Source organism: Schistosoma haematobium, chromosome ZW (assembly GCF_000699445.3).
Source record: "Schistosoma haematobium chromosome ZW, whole genome shotgun sequence".
In the NCBI taxonomy this organism is placed as follows: Eukaryota; Metazoa; Platyhelminthes; class Trematoda; order Strigeidida; family Schistosomatidae; genus Schistosoma; species Schistosoma haematobium.
In genome coordinates, this window is record NC_067195.1 from 29324695 (window position 1) to 29341555 (window position 16861).

General features: G+C 39.2%; 1 protein-coding gene across 3 annotated transcripts in view; it reads right to left on the minus strand.

The window, feature by feature from the left end:
- The window catches only part of VPS8_1 (Vacuolar protein sorting-associated protein 8), a 49623-nt gene extending 34666 nt beyond the window's left edge, over positions 1-14957 (minus strand). Inside the window, exons 1-9 of one of the 3 annotated variants that reach the window (XM_051210961.1) lie at positions 14653-14957; positions 14321-14563; positions 14124-14284; positions 7496-7550; positions 5513-6020; positions 2433-2483; positions 1568-1778; positions 1005-1286; positions 465-548 (exon numbers count right to left, since the gene is read on the minus strand). In XM_051210961.1, coding sequence (XP_051070985.1) covers positions 465-548; positions 1005-1286; positions 1568-1778; positions 2433-2483; positions 5513-6020; positions 7496-7550; positions 14124-14284; positions 14321-14447 — 1479 coding nt within the window. In that variant the 5' untranslated portion in view covers positions 14448-14563; positions 14653-14957. Of the gene's footprint in view, positions 1-464; positions 549-1004; positions 1287-1567; positions 1779-2432; positions 2484-5512; positions 9462-14123; positions 14285-14320 lie in introns of those variants that run through there. The other 2 variants (XM_051210960.1, XM_051210959.1) reach the window with 2 other exon arrangements.
- Between the last annotated feature and the right edge of the window lie 1904 nt (positions 14958-16861).

The following is a 16861-nucleotide window of genomic DNA, read 5'->3' on the forward strand; positions in this document are numbered from 1 at the left end:
CTAATAATTTGTAGCTTCCGCACTTCAAAGAAAATAATAAATTATCCAGAGTACAATAACGATAACAATCTACGGCGCATAAATGACAGTAATAGTGTAGTGAACAAGAACACGGGTGGGGACAATCGAATGCATTTAGCACAAAATTACAGACTATCTCAATAAAATCTGAATACCATAAAGTCAATCGTCAATTTGCAAAATATCAATGCATCATATCAAACTGGACTGTTTTCGTTGCAAACACTAATCCATTGTCTCCCATTCCATTGTACATGCGTTTTCTTACAAATTCCATTGTGCTCTCGCTCTTCCTTTCTTGATCTTCACCTCATCTTCTGCTGCCAGATATTACGTTTTAACTCGCGATATATACTACTTATATCAATATAAGTAGCACACACCACAATAGTATTAATGATTATCATTTTTAAAAAACTGATAAACAAGAGAATAAGGCTTACTTCTAGCATTTCCCCAGTTATACTATTCAACAAATGAAGTTGTTCACATTCATTTACAACGATAAGTTGATTAAAAGAGATCCACTAATAGAAACCAAAAACAAAACAAGAAATGAGAAAAGAAAACCGAAACCGAATAAAACGAAAGCATTAACTAGAAAGTGAAATGTAGAGGTGAACACAAGTATTTTGAACTCTTCATTTAACAACAGGTAGATAGGAACGAAACTTATTTTATACGTGATATATTTTATGGATTAAGGATGAATGTAACACACCGGTCAAATGTGTGACAGATTCATATTCTACTTTTTTATCCAGTATGATCAAGTAACCAAAACAGTGACCTGGTATTTAAGGAATAACCTGAATCAGACCGATTTTCTTGAAATCTATCTAACCACCCATATATATATATATATATATATATATATATATATATATATATATATGAATAAACATTATCAGTTCAACAATTTTAGAAAAATAGACAAACAATATGGTAATCTGCTCAACTACAAACGATCAAATATTATTTACCTTCAGGTTGAGAAAGTTTTGTTCGAAACTAAAAGAATATAACAATCTAAAACCAAGCCGATTCCCGCTATTCTTTGAAGTATTCGAACGTAAGAGGGTGGAACTATCAGGAAAAGGAGAATCATTTAATCGTAAAGAAGTAACAGAAGTGTTGTCTGACTGGGAAATCTTAGAAACTTGCATAATGTAAACAACTGAACCTCGACCAAAAGCAATAAATGCATTATCAGGAGAATCAGCACTCCAGTACCAATTTAAAAAGGGAAGGAATGCAGGTGGTCCCTGGAATGAATAAAAAAATTGCACTGTATGGTTAAAAAATATAACATAGTCATCTTACTTACAAGTCCATACCACACAACAGAACCATTACTTCTAAATAAAAGCATTCATGTTGAGGATTTAAACACAACCTCACGAAGCTAATAATCTAGCATCATAACAAAAAAATATCCCAACAACTCCATAACAATTTTTGTGACATCAAAAAAACAGAAACAAACAAAGGAATACATTGACTAATCTGGGACGACAACAATTGGAGATACTATCTAAGAACTAACTTTCAAAACCTGCCAGTGGGATACTTGAACACGAGGACGCAACTGTACAATGATCAGTTTGGTAAACGAAGCCAGAGCCAGAAGAGCAGAAGAATTTAGGATCGACTGCTTAGCTTCTTTAAGTTGATCATCTAACTGTTTTGAATCAAAATGTCCATTAGTTTTCGACGCATTCAATCCAAGGGCTTCCATTGCACATATTTCTCCATGACTGAGGAAAAACAAATAGAAAATGTCACGTCAGCGTATGTACATTTACCATAGAAATAACCACAATCAGTGTTTTTTTTACAATAAACCTTAAAGCTGCTCCAACTTATTTCAGATACTAAGTTGATTCGTATTTCTTAGTACTTTGCTGTTACTTTTATGGTTCACTATTATTTCTATAAAGATTGATTTTTCAACAGGGCATTTTCTCCAATAAACTAGAGACATAAAAGGTTAACAGTGTGGACACAGGGCCTTACATGAACAGAATTATGTATTGATTAAAGATTTATAGTTATAACAGTGTGCACTGCTATCAAAAAGATAACTTTGATAGACGTTTTTTAAATAGGAACGAAAATAATGCGAAAAATGAAGCAAATCAGAGAATGTTTCAAATGGATTTGATCAAAAATATTTGTTCATATTCTTTAGAGACTTAAATCAGTACAAATTATCGATTCCTATTTGTAAAACTTTATATTAACTTTTCGACCACTTAAGAGAACTTTTTATGCGATGTTTACGTGATAACATGTAACTGTAATGAAAATAAAAATAAAAATAAATTACCTATTTCTAATGAACACTGACATTCGACAATGAAATGCCGACAAAAAACAATCAGCTAACAAACTGTTACTCAAAAGCTTACCTTCCAGAAAAGAAACATATAGATTCGCCTTTCATACCAACTAAGCCTTGTCTGAAATTAAAAATAATATGCCAATATTCATAAAATATTAACAAAAAATATAGATAACAATCATAGAATGAAGATAACTTTCTCCATAAAATTACTTAGCTTAACAGAATGAGTTCGCCACCGAGTTAATCAGTCAGTCAGAAGCAGGCACATATATTCATCGGACAAAAGTGCCACACCTCATTAGCACAACAAGACGAACACCGAATTCATAGAAGTAGTTAATTCAAAGGTGGTAATATATAAAAGAAAGATTGCAATAAGGATATAGTACAGGAAGAAAGAATTAGTTCGTAGAAAGAAAGATATTAAGCGATTTTAATCTCTTAGTTTAAGGGAAGGCAGAGAGTGTATACACCGACGCCATTGTGATCGATTCTGAGCCATGATACCCAGAGTCTCCAACCATTGGTTACGATAGTCGCGCGGACCTCAACCAAGTTGTCTGCATCTACCAACATGGCTCAGATCAGAAGTTACTGACTTCAAGCACTGATGCCACGTTTTGGTTTCTCTGCTCCTAACTTTCTTCCAGCCATCTCGAACACCGGTTAGCATTACACGTCGTGGTAATCGGTGTTCAGGCATACGTAACACGTGGCCCAACCATCTCATTCGATGAAGATTCACAACCTCATCAATCAATTGACCGTCATTCCGTAATAACATTTATCTAACCCCACTATTACTTACCCGGTGATCGCAGCAGATACAAGCAATATTTCCAAGACATCTGTGGTCAAATACTAGTAGCTTACAAGTATCTTCTACTCTTAATAGCCACGTTTCGCAGCCGTTACGTAAAACAGAACGAACTGCTACACAGTACACTCATCCTTCTATTGATAGACGGATACTTCGCATTTCCCATAGGTGACGTAAGTTGGAAAAAGCCAAACGAGCTTTCAGAATCCGTGCAGAGATTTCCTCAGACGCCAACCCATTAGGGCTGATCAGATTTTCAAGATAAGTGGAGTTTTTGGTCTATGGACAAATAGAGAAAGAAAAATTATCGAAGCCAGTATTTAAGATGCTACGTCAGTCAAACTAATCCCTCTATGGTTATCACAGGATGGTTTTGACCCCTTTATATATCAGGACAATCAGTAATTGCGACCAGTCAGATGAAATCACGTCCAACTCCCAGGTCTTTTTGAATTATTGATCAACCTAATCGCTAAAGCTGGACCACCGTACTTAAAGACCTCTGGAGCCAATCCATCTGGACCAGCTGCTCTTCCTCGTCTCAGATTAACTATAGCCTTTTGAACTTCAATTAGAGTCGAGGGGGGGCTACTTCAATGTTCCATTCAGACTGTTTGGGAATGGTGGGTAGTCGTAGAGTAACTAAAAGCCAGTTAAACTGCTCCTCAAAGTGCAACGCCCATCGTTCTAAGCGTCTAGGCTGAGAGCAGATAAGTGTCGTCTTTTTCCGAGATCGTCTCACTTACACATAACTTCCTAATTCGTTTCTTTTATTAGTCTGAAAAGCTGTCTGGTGTTGCCTACAACCGCCACCTTTTCCATCTCTTTTGCTTTCGTTGCCCACCACTGCTCACGGTCGTTCCTTAGACTTATGGTTAATCTAGATTTGATTTGTTTTCGTTTTTCATCGTGTTTAGGGCCTGATGGGGTAAGTTCGCGAGAATCCATCAGTGCAATAGACTTAGTAGAAATACATTGGTTCTTCGTAACCCTTTGGTTTAAATCACTAATAGATGTCACTGCTATTTCCACAGCTGTTCGTTCCAAGCAACATCTGGGTCAGTCTCGTTTTCAGAACTACGTAAATGTGACCTCAGTTGTTCTTGTAATCTACTTTTGACTTCCTCGTCACTGAGTTCGTCTCTAATGGGTCTTCTCGATGTGATTTGCCCGCGTTCAGAGAGACGCAAGCAAACACATGCTCGTATTAGAGCATGATTGGAGTCCAAACGGATATTCCAGAACGAGCGACAGTCTTCTATTGAGCCACTCCAATGATGACTGATGGCAATATGGTCTATTTGAGTCCATCGTTGGTTTGGTGCAGGGGCTCGCTATGTGAAACTATTGTCTGAGCACAGTTGCAGCACCGAGTTAATGGTTATCAGTGAAAATAAGTGGTACTTAGAAATGAACTAAACTGTTAAAGAAAACTGTTCAATAAAAATATCGTATTGTTGTATATTGTTTTTATTTTCTTTACTGCAGAAACAAAGTTTGTGTTGATAGCACAAACTTTGCAACACTTATTGATTATTTATTTCAACACATAAACATTCGTACAAGGAGGCACCAAGCAGATATGCGCTGCACTTCGTCACTTGGTTTGTGTGAGGGCCGTGATACTACCCGAGTGACCAAACCGAAGCAGGCGGTATGCTTAGAGGGCCACTCTGCGAGCCATTGACGTGAAGGTTCAACCCATAAGGCGGTGGAGCAACGTTAAAAGATACAGTTTCATGTAGCCGGTGACTAATAATAGATTCATATGTCATTGTTCCCTTAGGATCCTGGAGCCTATGTGCACCAATGGATCGGAATCAGGATTTTCAAACTCTCCCAGGTGGATCCTCTGTATCCACCAGCCCAGTTAAAGCGCTGAACATTCGCTTTTCGTCTTCTCGATTTCGTAACTAACACCATCTCCGTGAGAAGGTAATGGGTACGACTTCCTTGGAAGTGGCTGTATACACGCTTGGCCATGTGAGGGCATTTTGAGAGAGAAAGCGGGTCCTCCCAACTCTCGGCCATACTAGGAAATTTGGAGGGACTGTGCAGATTTCGCTCAGACACCAAGCTTATTTAGTTCATAAAACTTAATTTGAGCAGTACAGTGAATATTGTTAGGAACCTAGAAAGAATAGGATGTGTGGAAGTTAGATGCATTAGTCACTCAAAACGTAAAGTACGTCGGATCCAGAAAGGTAGAAAAATAATCATATATGAACTCAAATTCATGGAACATCATTTCTAAAATGATTGTGTTTACATCATCCTGGAACTAAATAGACGTTAATCACAACAAATATAGCTTTCAAACTCACGTAAACTTAAGCTGAAACACTGATCCTCCGGTGTCAACACACGCAGCTAGCGAGGAAACAGTAGTAAAACAACAAAGACCGATTGAATGACCAACTCCATGAGCATCGTCGACTATACAGAGGAGACGCCCATAACCACCGTTATTGGAAAAAGAGACTGAACCCCTCTTTTTGGGGGTCAGTGAGACCTCTTGTGGTGCATAGTTGCAATTTAATTGAATAGAGTTAAGACCACCATCGTTTCTCTGTGATGTTTCTGGTATATCTGACTCGTCATCAGGAGCATACTGGCGACCCATTATTGTATCTTGTCCAGATTTCTCAGATAAGACTGAAGCAGGAATTTGCCAAACAGCTATTCTACCACTACTATACGCAGTCATTAATAAAGTTCCATTTGGATTCTGGCTTAAGACAGTTATTGGGCCTTGAGCTTCCCCAGCTTTTGCTTCAGGAGTATTTGGTGGACTTATGTTGCCAAAACAAAGTCTCAAGACTTGATGTAAATCTACATAACAGAAATGAGTAATTGGAGAGTTGAAACATGTAATGACAATGAATATCGGATCAACGAAGTAGAAGCTTGATTAGTTGACATAATGTATAGATCTTCCTCAGTGACAATAAAAAATTGCTAGCGCTATATTTGGTCTAACAAAATAATAAAACTAGGTTTAGGCTTTGGTGTAATATAAAAAAACTGATACAAGAAAGCTCGTAAGTTGGAAGACATTGCGTTCAGTTTAGATTGGCATATAACTGCTATCGAAAAACATTAAATACTAATGCCCCTGGACCAATATTAATTGTATTCAAAGAAACAAAAGCAATCTAACATTGGTAAGGTTTAAAAACAGATGAGAAAATAAAGTCCTAACAAGGAAAAGGAGCACGACTACAAGAATAAAAAATGTCCTATATTTATTTTGGCAATCAAAGAAATAAGCCAAACCTGGTACTAAGCACTCCAGGAGTGTGAAAATTGTGTTCCATTTTAGCAGTATTTTTAATTCACTGAGCAAACAACCAAAAACTTCATGTAGGTTTATCGGCTTAGTGATAGTTAAACCCATATTGATTAACGATTGTATGCAGGTAAACTATTTGAAAGTTTCTTAACAGTGTAGATGTCTAGGTTTTAATAAACCGAAGTGGGTGATAGTTCTTACAACCGACAAGAAATTTACAAGCAGCTGTAGCAAGAATGAAAAATAGCAACAATATTCATTTACGCAAGTCGAAGTTATTGAAATTAGAGACAACCAGTTGATTGTTGTAAATGACTAAAAAATGGCAGAGCGATAAAACGCATACTGTCAATTAAATTACTAATTTCTGTGTTTTAATAAATCACTACCGCCAGGTAGTTGGAAAAAAATAGGTAGGAAATCATGGACTTGGTGTTCGCTGGCATTCATTGGAAAGATAAATCTGTTTTTATGGGATAGACGGACTAGAGAAATTCAGAATCGTATTACCTAATAACGTAACCAGAAACATTGCTACTGAGATATCCGGCGATGATCAGTTCATCTGAATTACTAATGAATAGAAGGATGGCGTTGAATACTACCAAGTGGCTAATTAGTGTGACAGTTTTAGTTAGACAGTCAGGAGGAACAGTAAAAACAAATATAAATATTTAAAGTAGATTATGTAGCATAATTGCGACTTTAATATTAATTTAATTTTTGTGTGATTTCGATCACTTGCTACTCTTTATTATGAACTTTTAAAATAGGTATAAAGTATCTATACATTATGACTTCTGAACATATAATATAACAGCATTATCCTGCTTCTGTTTGGGCGCCTGGATAGTATTCCAGACCTCACACAAATCGCATGACAAAGGCGCATATATATTTGGTGCCTCCTTGTACCAATGTTTGTGTTTTGGAGTATTATAAAAATGTAATACATGTGGGACAACGTACGAAAGCAGGAAAACTTGCATGATAGAAATGAATAATGTGAACTTACTGAAAATAAATATGACACCTTTGTTTGTCCCAATCGCTACATACTTGCGAAAAGACTACAGAGAACCACAAATATATAAGAAAAATAATAAGTTACTCCATTAAGCGTCAAAAAGAAATATAAAAACATGTTTTTTGAAATTACGAATGAAGTATTTATCAACTGTCTGTAGTACACCTAAGAACACAATTTTACAGGTGATAAAATGGTCAATGAGTAAACTACATATACGTTTTGCTGACTAAAGGAAAATGAAACTACGAGAGTGGTGGATAACCATTTCATTGATCGATAACATACTAATCTCAATTCATTGCGTAGGTTTACAGTTAGTAGCATAAGTCAGATGAGAGCATGATTAGAAACAAAACACTACAATTGATTTACAGTAAAAAAATGAACTACTGAATAACGTTTAACTATTATAGTATATCACATAAAGAGAAAATACAGGTAGCAATAAAAGCACGCAACTATGACAAGGCGTAATTATCATATATATAATTATTTCACGTACCATACTTATTATAAATACATGCGAACTACTAAAGCAACTAATCTTTATTATTTATTTATTTAAACACATAAATATTGGTACAAGAATGCGCCAAATATATATGCGCCACACAAAACAATGAGAATTTAATGGGAAGGGAAAAAAGGAGAGAATAATAACGAAGAGATTGATGTAAGGTGGTGTAATAATAATAGTGGTAAAAATGGGGGAACGGAAAGGTACAATCAGAAGAAATCTTTCAATTGAGGAAGACAAAACCACTTTTTATGAAGAAAGTAAAAGAAGGTTACAGCATGATCGCCATTGTGTCGCACCACCTCTCGGACCCCAGCCAGGGAGCCGTGAAGGTCCAACGCAAACCAGTACTTTGCAGCTTTCTTTCATGCCACGACACCATGTCATATACTGACCACCTCTCCGCTTTTTCCAACCAGTCCCAGAGTCGGCAAATAATGCACGACGTGGAATCCTCTGAGACGACATTCGTAGAACATGTCCAAGCCACCGAAGTCGGTGTTTCAAGAAGGTGACACCAAATGCATTATCGTCTCTGTGACCGAACACACGATGCCGAACCTCTGCATTACTAACATGGTGTTGCCACTGGATGTCAGCAATCCTTCGAAGACAACGATGATCGAACACAGCGGCAGTCCCTTCTGTTTTAATTTACGGCAGCGAAACATGGCCATTAAGAGTAGAAGACACTCGTAAGCTATTAGTATTTGACCACAGATGCCTTAGAAATATTGCTGGCGTCTGCTGGGATCACCGGGTAAGTAATAGTAAGGTTAGACGCAGGGTATTAGAAAATGATGGTAAATCAGTTGATGAGGTTATGAATCTTCATCGAATGAGATGGTTGGGCCACGTGTTACGTATGCCTGAACACCGATTACCACGACGTGTAATGCTAACCGGTGTTCGAGATGGCTGGAAGAAAGTTAGGAGCAGAGAAACCAAAACGTGGCATCAGTGCTTGAAGTCAGTAACTTCTGATCTGAGCCATGTTGGTAGATGCAGACAACTTGGTTGAGGTCCGCGCGACTATCGTAACCAATGGTTGGAGACTCTGGGTATCATGGCTCAGAATCGATCACAATGGCGTCGGTGTATACACTCTCTGCCTTCCCTTAAACTAAGAGATTAAAATCGCTTAATATCTTTCTTTCTACGAACTAATTCTTTCTTCCTGTACTATATCCTTATTGCAATCTTTCTTTTATATATTACCACCTTTGAATTAACTACTTTTATGAATCCGGTGTCCATCTTGTTGTGTTAATGAGGTATGGCAACTTGGACCGATGCATATATGTGCCTGGTCCTACGTTGTAGCTGACTGACTGACTGATCGAACACAGAGAGTCGTTTGACATCCTCAACTCGGAGAGGCCAGGTTTCACAAGCATAGAGCAAAACTGCTTTCATCGACGCGTTGTAGATCCAACCTTTTACAGCCAGACTAACATCACGAAGGCGCCAAAGATGGCCCAGATTGGCATAAGTCGCTCTGGCTTTCACTATACGTGCATTGATCTCATCACTCACACCCCCACCAGCACTTATGCAGCTACCCAGATACACGAACTTCTCAACTACGTCTATCTGCTCACCATCCAGGGTGAGTACAGGATTAGAATCCTGCCAGTCTTGTAGAAGTACTTTGCACTTCGAAGGTGCAAAGCTCATACCGTAACTACGGACACTGATTGCCAACTTATTCAGCGCGGATTGCATGGCTTGGGCATTATCGCACAGTAAGACAATATCATCCGCATACTCAAGGTCGAGAAGTCTTTCTCCAGTCAACAGATCCACACCACCATCACTTACATTCATCAGAGCTGTTTCCAGAATGTCATCGATGGCAAAGTTGAAGAGGAATGGTGAGATTGGGCAACCCTGCCTAACCCCACTGCTCGAATGGAACAATGGGGAAAGGTGGCTGTATGCCCTCACTCTGCCTGATGTGTTTGTATATAGGGCTTTTAGGATGTTAATAAACTTCTCAGGCACACCCTTCTTCAATAGACAATCCCAGAGAACAGTCCTATTCAACGAATCGAAGGCAGCCCTGATGTCCAGAAACACTACGATTGTTGGCCTTTGATAAGTATGACGGTGTTCTAACATTTGGCGGACGGTGAAGATATAGTCAATACATCCTCAACCTGAACGAAACCCAGCCTGCTCCTCGCGAGTCAATCTTTCTCGGGTTTTGAACAACCTACGAAGTATGACGGAAGCCAATAGCTTGGACGCAATCGGAAGTAGACTTTTCCCACGATAGTTGTTACAGGAACGACGTGAACCCTTTTTAAAGATAGGGACAACTATCGACTCATTCCATGACGTTGGTACACTCTCGAGCTCCCAGACCTTTGTAAACAACATCGTTAGTTCCTTAGTCAGAAAGTCACCACCATCTTTAAAAAGAGCCGGAGGTAAGTCATATGGGCCAGGTGATTTGTAACGCTTCAAGAGTTGGAGTTCCTTGCGGACTTCCGCCTCATTTGGTGGATCAGTCGTCACCGGCCATGGAGGGCAGGACAGTCTGACCGATGTTGCCGGGGCAGCAGGCCAGTTGAACTGCCCTTCGAAAATTCTGTCCATCGTCCAAGACGTCGATGGATGTTAGTGATTGGCGTCCCATCATCCTCGTAGATTGTTTCGCTCACACCAGACTTCTTGCTGCCAGTGGCTCGGATGAGTTGGAAGAGCTTCCGGTAATAACCAGATGCAGCTGTTGCTTCCAGCTCATTAGCACGCTTCAACCACCAGGCTTCTCGGTCCTTACGCAAGCTTTGCCCAATTTCCTTACGTAACATACTTCGTTTATGGTCAAACTCACGGTCACCCGGAGTAGACCGACGGGCTTCAATGAGTTGTAAGGAACTTGAAGAAACCCAGTGCTTATAAGCGGGACGTTTCGCGAACCCACAGCTGACTGTACCCGTCGTTTTCATGGCGTCATGCAATTGCAACCAATGCTTATCTATACTTTTCGGTGGAATGGTAGCTAGCCTAGAGGCTAGCTCGGTTCGATACTTACTTGCAACAGAAGTTGCAACCAGCTTGCTAATATCAATCCGTTGATGGCGGTCACTTCGTTGGCCACTGAAAAGTGAGGTAAGATTGGCGCAGACCAAGGCATGGTCAGAGTCCAGATAGGTACTCCAAAAGGAGCGGCAGTCTTGTACACAACCACGCCAGCGGTAGCTGATCGCGATGTGATCAATCTGAGTCCACGCATGAGATGCAGAGGGAGGACGCCAGGTGGCACATCAGCGATGACTGTGCCGGAAGTTAGTGCTAGCCAGAAACATGTTGTGGTCTGTGCATAGTTGCAGTAGACGGTCCTCATTATCTGTCCTGCAACCGACGAGTCCCCATCGGCCACCTAAACGACTCGCTTCTGTGCCTAGACGCCCGACCTGAGCATTCAAGTCTCCGGCTAGTACTACAATATCTGTCGAACGCACTTTCTGGAGAAGAACAGATAACTGATGGTAAAACTCATCCTTGATTGTTGTGGCTGACTGACTGATTGCATCCGGGCTGCAATCTGTCGGAGCATAGGCGGAGATGACGAAAAGACATCGTTTCTCACGCCGATTTCTTCTCACTTTGATGGAACTCTCTAATCTAACAGCACATAACCGACTGTTTATGGGGATCCAATCGATTAGTGTCGCCTCAGCTCTAGCGCTTAGTGCGACACCAACGCCAGCAAGACCAGACGAAGATGCCACAGGGTCCTAGGATAAACGCACGTGAAACAAGCTTTTTGAAGCGACAGATGGAGAGCGAATTTGTAGTACTTCACCAGAGTCTTGAATACGGGTCTCAGATAGACAGCAAACATCGATATTAAGACTTTCTAAAGACATAGCCAGCCCTATCTGTTGTCCAACCTGCATAAGTGTGCGAACGTTGAAGGCAGCCAGTTTGAATGGTGCACGTGGTTTCAGAAAAACTGCTCCAGTACTCATATTCGGTAGTAACATACAATTTTCAACCGGACAGTGACTCGAGAACGTTTAGATAGAATCGAATTTCCGCCATAGACGAGCTGCTGTATAAGCCGTAAAAATAAGTATAGACAGGGTAGGAATAAAAGAGGGTGAATAATGACGTAGTAAATAATAACAATAATAATAATAATATTAATAATCTGGATCATTTGATTGTTAGTCGAAGCAAGAAAAGTAGTTTCCATAGATATAGAGAGTTCATCATTTGTGTATGGGCAACTAATCTACCCACCCAGAAGTACGTGCGAATGAGCTTTTAGCAGTCAGGTAAACCAAAATGTAAATGTCATATGATGTCCTGATACTTCTAAATCTGATTCATGTAAAACCATAGATAACCAGAAAAGCTCTTTAGTTTTAATAACTACTTACAACTTCGTAAATGGCTAGACAACAATATCTTAGAACAGTATAACTACATGGTCGTTTTCAAAACAAACAGAAGGAAAACAAATTAAGACCACGGCACAAAAATTCAAGAATTCATGAGGTTCAACACGACATCACTAGGCAATCTTTCAGGAACCTAACCATGAAAGTGAAAAATGAAGCAATAAATAACGAGAAATGATACTTGAATTAACAATAAGGGAAGTCTTCAAAAAATTCAGGGGCTATTACGCTAGATCAACTATTATCTCTACCACAAACGAATACTAATCGTCTGATGAAAAGGTTTGTAAGTTATTTTGAAGTATCCGTTAAGTCAGTCTGCCTGTTTCTATGCATAACCTTTTGATCGACCTTCAATTTTGGTGAAATAAATAATAGTTCAAAACTTTTAGACAATAAACGCCAAAACGTATTCATGATCTTGGTTTATCGATATACTTTACATTTTTGTGACGAACTACTTTCGAATACAGTTCGTATTTATTTGTAACACCCGTTAGGTGAATTGATCCCCTCAACAACTAAATCACATAAGCAGAAGAATACTTCAAGAGTTTGTTCTTTAAAAACAGAAATTAATACACATATTTCTATGCAGTTAGCACATACCATCAGCAAAGAAAGATCAAAAATGCAAAACACTGAAAGAAGTTAGGGCTTGGCCCACAAGACTAAAAATATACACTCGAGGTGAGCGACACGCTTACCTCCAAATGCTTGGAGATCTTGGCAGACAGTGCTGAGCAGAATAAAAATACGCAACTGTTTATTTTCATGGACTTTGTATTACCACAGTGAAGGAAAATAACAAAACCTGCCGACAGGAATGAAGCGGCAATCAAGGAAACGTGGTAATTGAAAATTTGAGATGTGACAAGATAATCAAAATAGGACAGCAAAATGATTATATCACTATCACAACTAACTTCCTATATACACTTAAGATTTGATCACGGTCCACTCGTAGCCCTTTAATGAGAAGTCAACGTGTACATTACCTAACCAAGAGTCAATAACTTCATGGACTGGTGTGTTTGACGTATTGGCCATTTTTAATTCATCTAGGTGAGCTCTTACACATGAGGGTATGAGTGTAGTAGCATAAGAGCATTCACCAATCGTTAGTTATCTTAGTTCCAAACAGGGTGTGTTTGAACTCTCCTTTCCTTGCATTATTTTTCATCTGATAAATATTGAAAGTACACTGTATCTACCCTCTTGTTATTAGTAAAAACGAGTAACTAGGTTTGCCAACATGAATGGAGTAAAAATGCAAAACCGAGTATAAGAAAAATACTACGGAGCTAAAGACGTCACTATATGGTCGAATACACGAGGAAAATTGGGGAACATATTTCGATTCAGTGTCTAAGGTTTCTCATCAAAAAACCTACAAAATGACATTTTCCATACACTTAGTTGAAATACTGGCTGATATTTGTAGCTAACAATGACAGTGTATTGGATATTTTGAGAAATGTAAACAATTTGCATGCAACACACAAGCATAATACTTTTGAAGAACCTAATCAATAAAAACATACTCTGCAGCGAAAAACAGAATTGTCGTGTATTCACGAGGCAATAAAATGTTTGTTCGACTATGGGTCATCAAAACCAGTGGAATCATGGCACACTCGGAAATCGGAATTTTCTGTGAACATTAATAATGATAACCTACCACACAGGAGGGGTCGCCTACATGACTTTTAACTGAAGCATTCTTAAGCTGACAGGATACAGAAGACAACATGGCCTTGCGAATAAACACTTGTGATGTGCCCAAATGCTTCGACGACTGCAGAGAGGCAGGAGAGCATGTTCTGACGGTTGTATTCTCATCTAAAGCAATGAAATTTACAAATCATGGATTTATACCGATGTTAGCTTGTAGTATATCTGCTTCAATATCAGAATCAATCCTGTCTTCTTCCGATATAAAAGAACCTGTCGGACTAGAGAAGGCTGGAGAACTTATGTTTGGTGAAATTTGGTAATAATCCATAGTAACACATTCACTATGAGGGCATACAGAGTAACGTTTAGTCTTCGGTAGGTGTGCGTCTAACCTGAAGACACTTTGTGTGTTAGGGGAGTGCTAGGAGTAATAAACGAGACTATCTGGAAGAGGAAAGAACGAGGGAAAAAGTGAGCCGACGACCCAACAGGTACTTCGAATGGATGAAAACCTGAACTCAGGTGAAACTCACATTTACGACCTTGAGCGACATTGTTCAAGGTGGTCAATCTACATTTAAAGTTCTTTTAGTTAATTGAGCTTGTGTTAGCTTACATGAGTTCGTAGTGTTCGCATAACCTAGTAATCCAGTGATGTCCGGAAATCTAACGAAGGCCAGTTAAAATTGCTTCAAGTGTGTTATTTTTCATTTTTAGATCAAACATTACATTTGTTTCTGGGTAATTGTCCATTGGTAAGCTGCTGTTATACGGGATTCGTTGGAGATCGTATTACATTCGAAAAACAACGTTATACCAGCGAGTAAAATGACATGTAATCATAAGGACCGTTCGGTTGCACTGTCAGGAAAATGTCTAGTGCTATTGGTCGAGCAGCGGTAAATAAATCCCCAAAATAAATAGCTCTGTAAGTTTTCAACATTGGATGCTAACCACACTAGTTTTAATGGACTCACCTAGCTGAAGGCGCTCGGCCGTGCATCCGAACCAGATCACGAGTGGGAACACCGTGCTCAACAACCCATGCAGTCACTAGCCAGATCAGGTCAGACGATCCTCAATATATTGATAGCCTATCAAATACATCTTCGAACCTCCGCGCTTCTGACTTTTGATTTCACTTGGTGGGTACGATTCCTATTAGAAGGTGTAAATGGTTGAAGCGTTGTCGAACTCCGAATACCTGTGGCATCTTCAGTCGAGCTTCCAGTTCCCGAAATATTTCGACTGCTACGAGTGAACAGTTTAGACGACCGATTCTGAGGAAAGATTACTTGTTTCAAAAAGATTTCCAGAAGAATTTTAGTGGATTTTAATGTTCAAGTATAGTGTGGTTATATCGCTTTATAGGCTACTCACACTCATCATACGTAAGTGGGGAGACAGTAGATCACTGCGAACGAATCCTTGACACATAGGTAAGAAACCGATTTTCTCATTGATACGCAAGTCCGGGCTTCCTTATGATGACGACTTCAATTGTCAAAAAACTTCTGTTGTCATGTACGCCTAATGCGACCGATGATTTAACCTACCTAAGTACTCCCCCACCGTTGGCAAATAGCTGTTTTACCATTCCTGGTTAGAGCTTGTAACGCGAAATATGATCAGGTTGGACTTCGCACAAACATGTGAAGAACAACTATACCTATCACGCAAGATTTTTTCGCAGAAATCCTCTAGTCGGTAGATACTGGCTCATCAATTAAAGAAGTATGGTCCGTATTTAATGGTACGCTGAACTTAGTTACGTCCACATTTATATCATGCTTAGTACTACGTAGACCCAATAACTGCCCTCCATAAATAACTAACGAGGTCAACAAACTTCTCAAGCGAAGGAAAGACCATTGAAGTGCGTTTATCTCTACAGGCCCTGAAAAGAACAGACCCATTTACTGTAAGACTAGGAACGCTTGTGTGGGGTTGACAAGTAAGACTAGACCTTCATATGAAAAACAAATGGTTGTGGATCGTAAAAATAATCCTCAAACGTCGTTCTTGTACATAATTAGGCGAACTCAGATGAATGATGTAGTTTCACCACTTCTGGTACAAGAAAATAAGTTGATATTTACGAGGAATTATTCTGAAAGAGCTGAAGGTTTATCAGAGTAATTTAGTAGACTGTTTTCTGTCGACGATGATGAGAGACTAAAAATTAATTATGATGATAGCGGCTTGTCTTGGATCTTGTGATCGATGAGGAAGGAACTATGTTACGCCTACTTCAACGTCTCAAACCACGTAAGTCCAGTAGTCCTTACGATATTCATACTACTAATATGAAAACCTTGGAAGATGTTATTTTTTAACCTCTGGCCATACTGGTTAATAAGTCTTTGAGGCAGTCCAAACTGCCAAGGGACTAGAAAGACGCAACTATCAGTCCGGTTTGTAATTATCGTTCCACTGGTCCAACCAGTGTAGCCGTCAAACTAATGGAGAAGATTGTTCGGATAGCTAGTGTAGACTATGTGCAATGGCATAATCTTTTATTTAGGAAACGACATGGTTTTTGGCAATGTTTTCCGTTCTTGTTGTTGTGATCTAATATCGAATCACAATACACTGTACGATGGTCTTGATATTAATGTCTTATCTTATTCCATCTAAGATTGATAATATGAGAGGAAATTCTAAGAAAACCCAAAAACCGGGATCAACTCGTTCATATTCGGAGATCCATTTCTTGCTTGGAGAAGCGAATTACTAGGATTC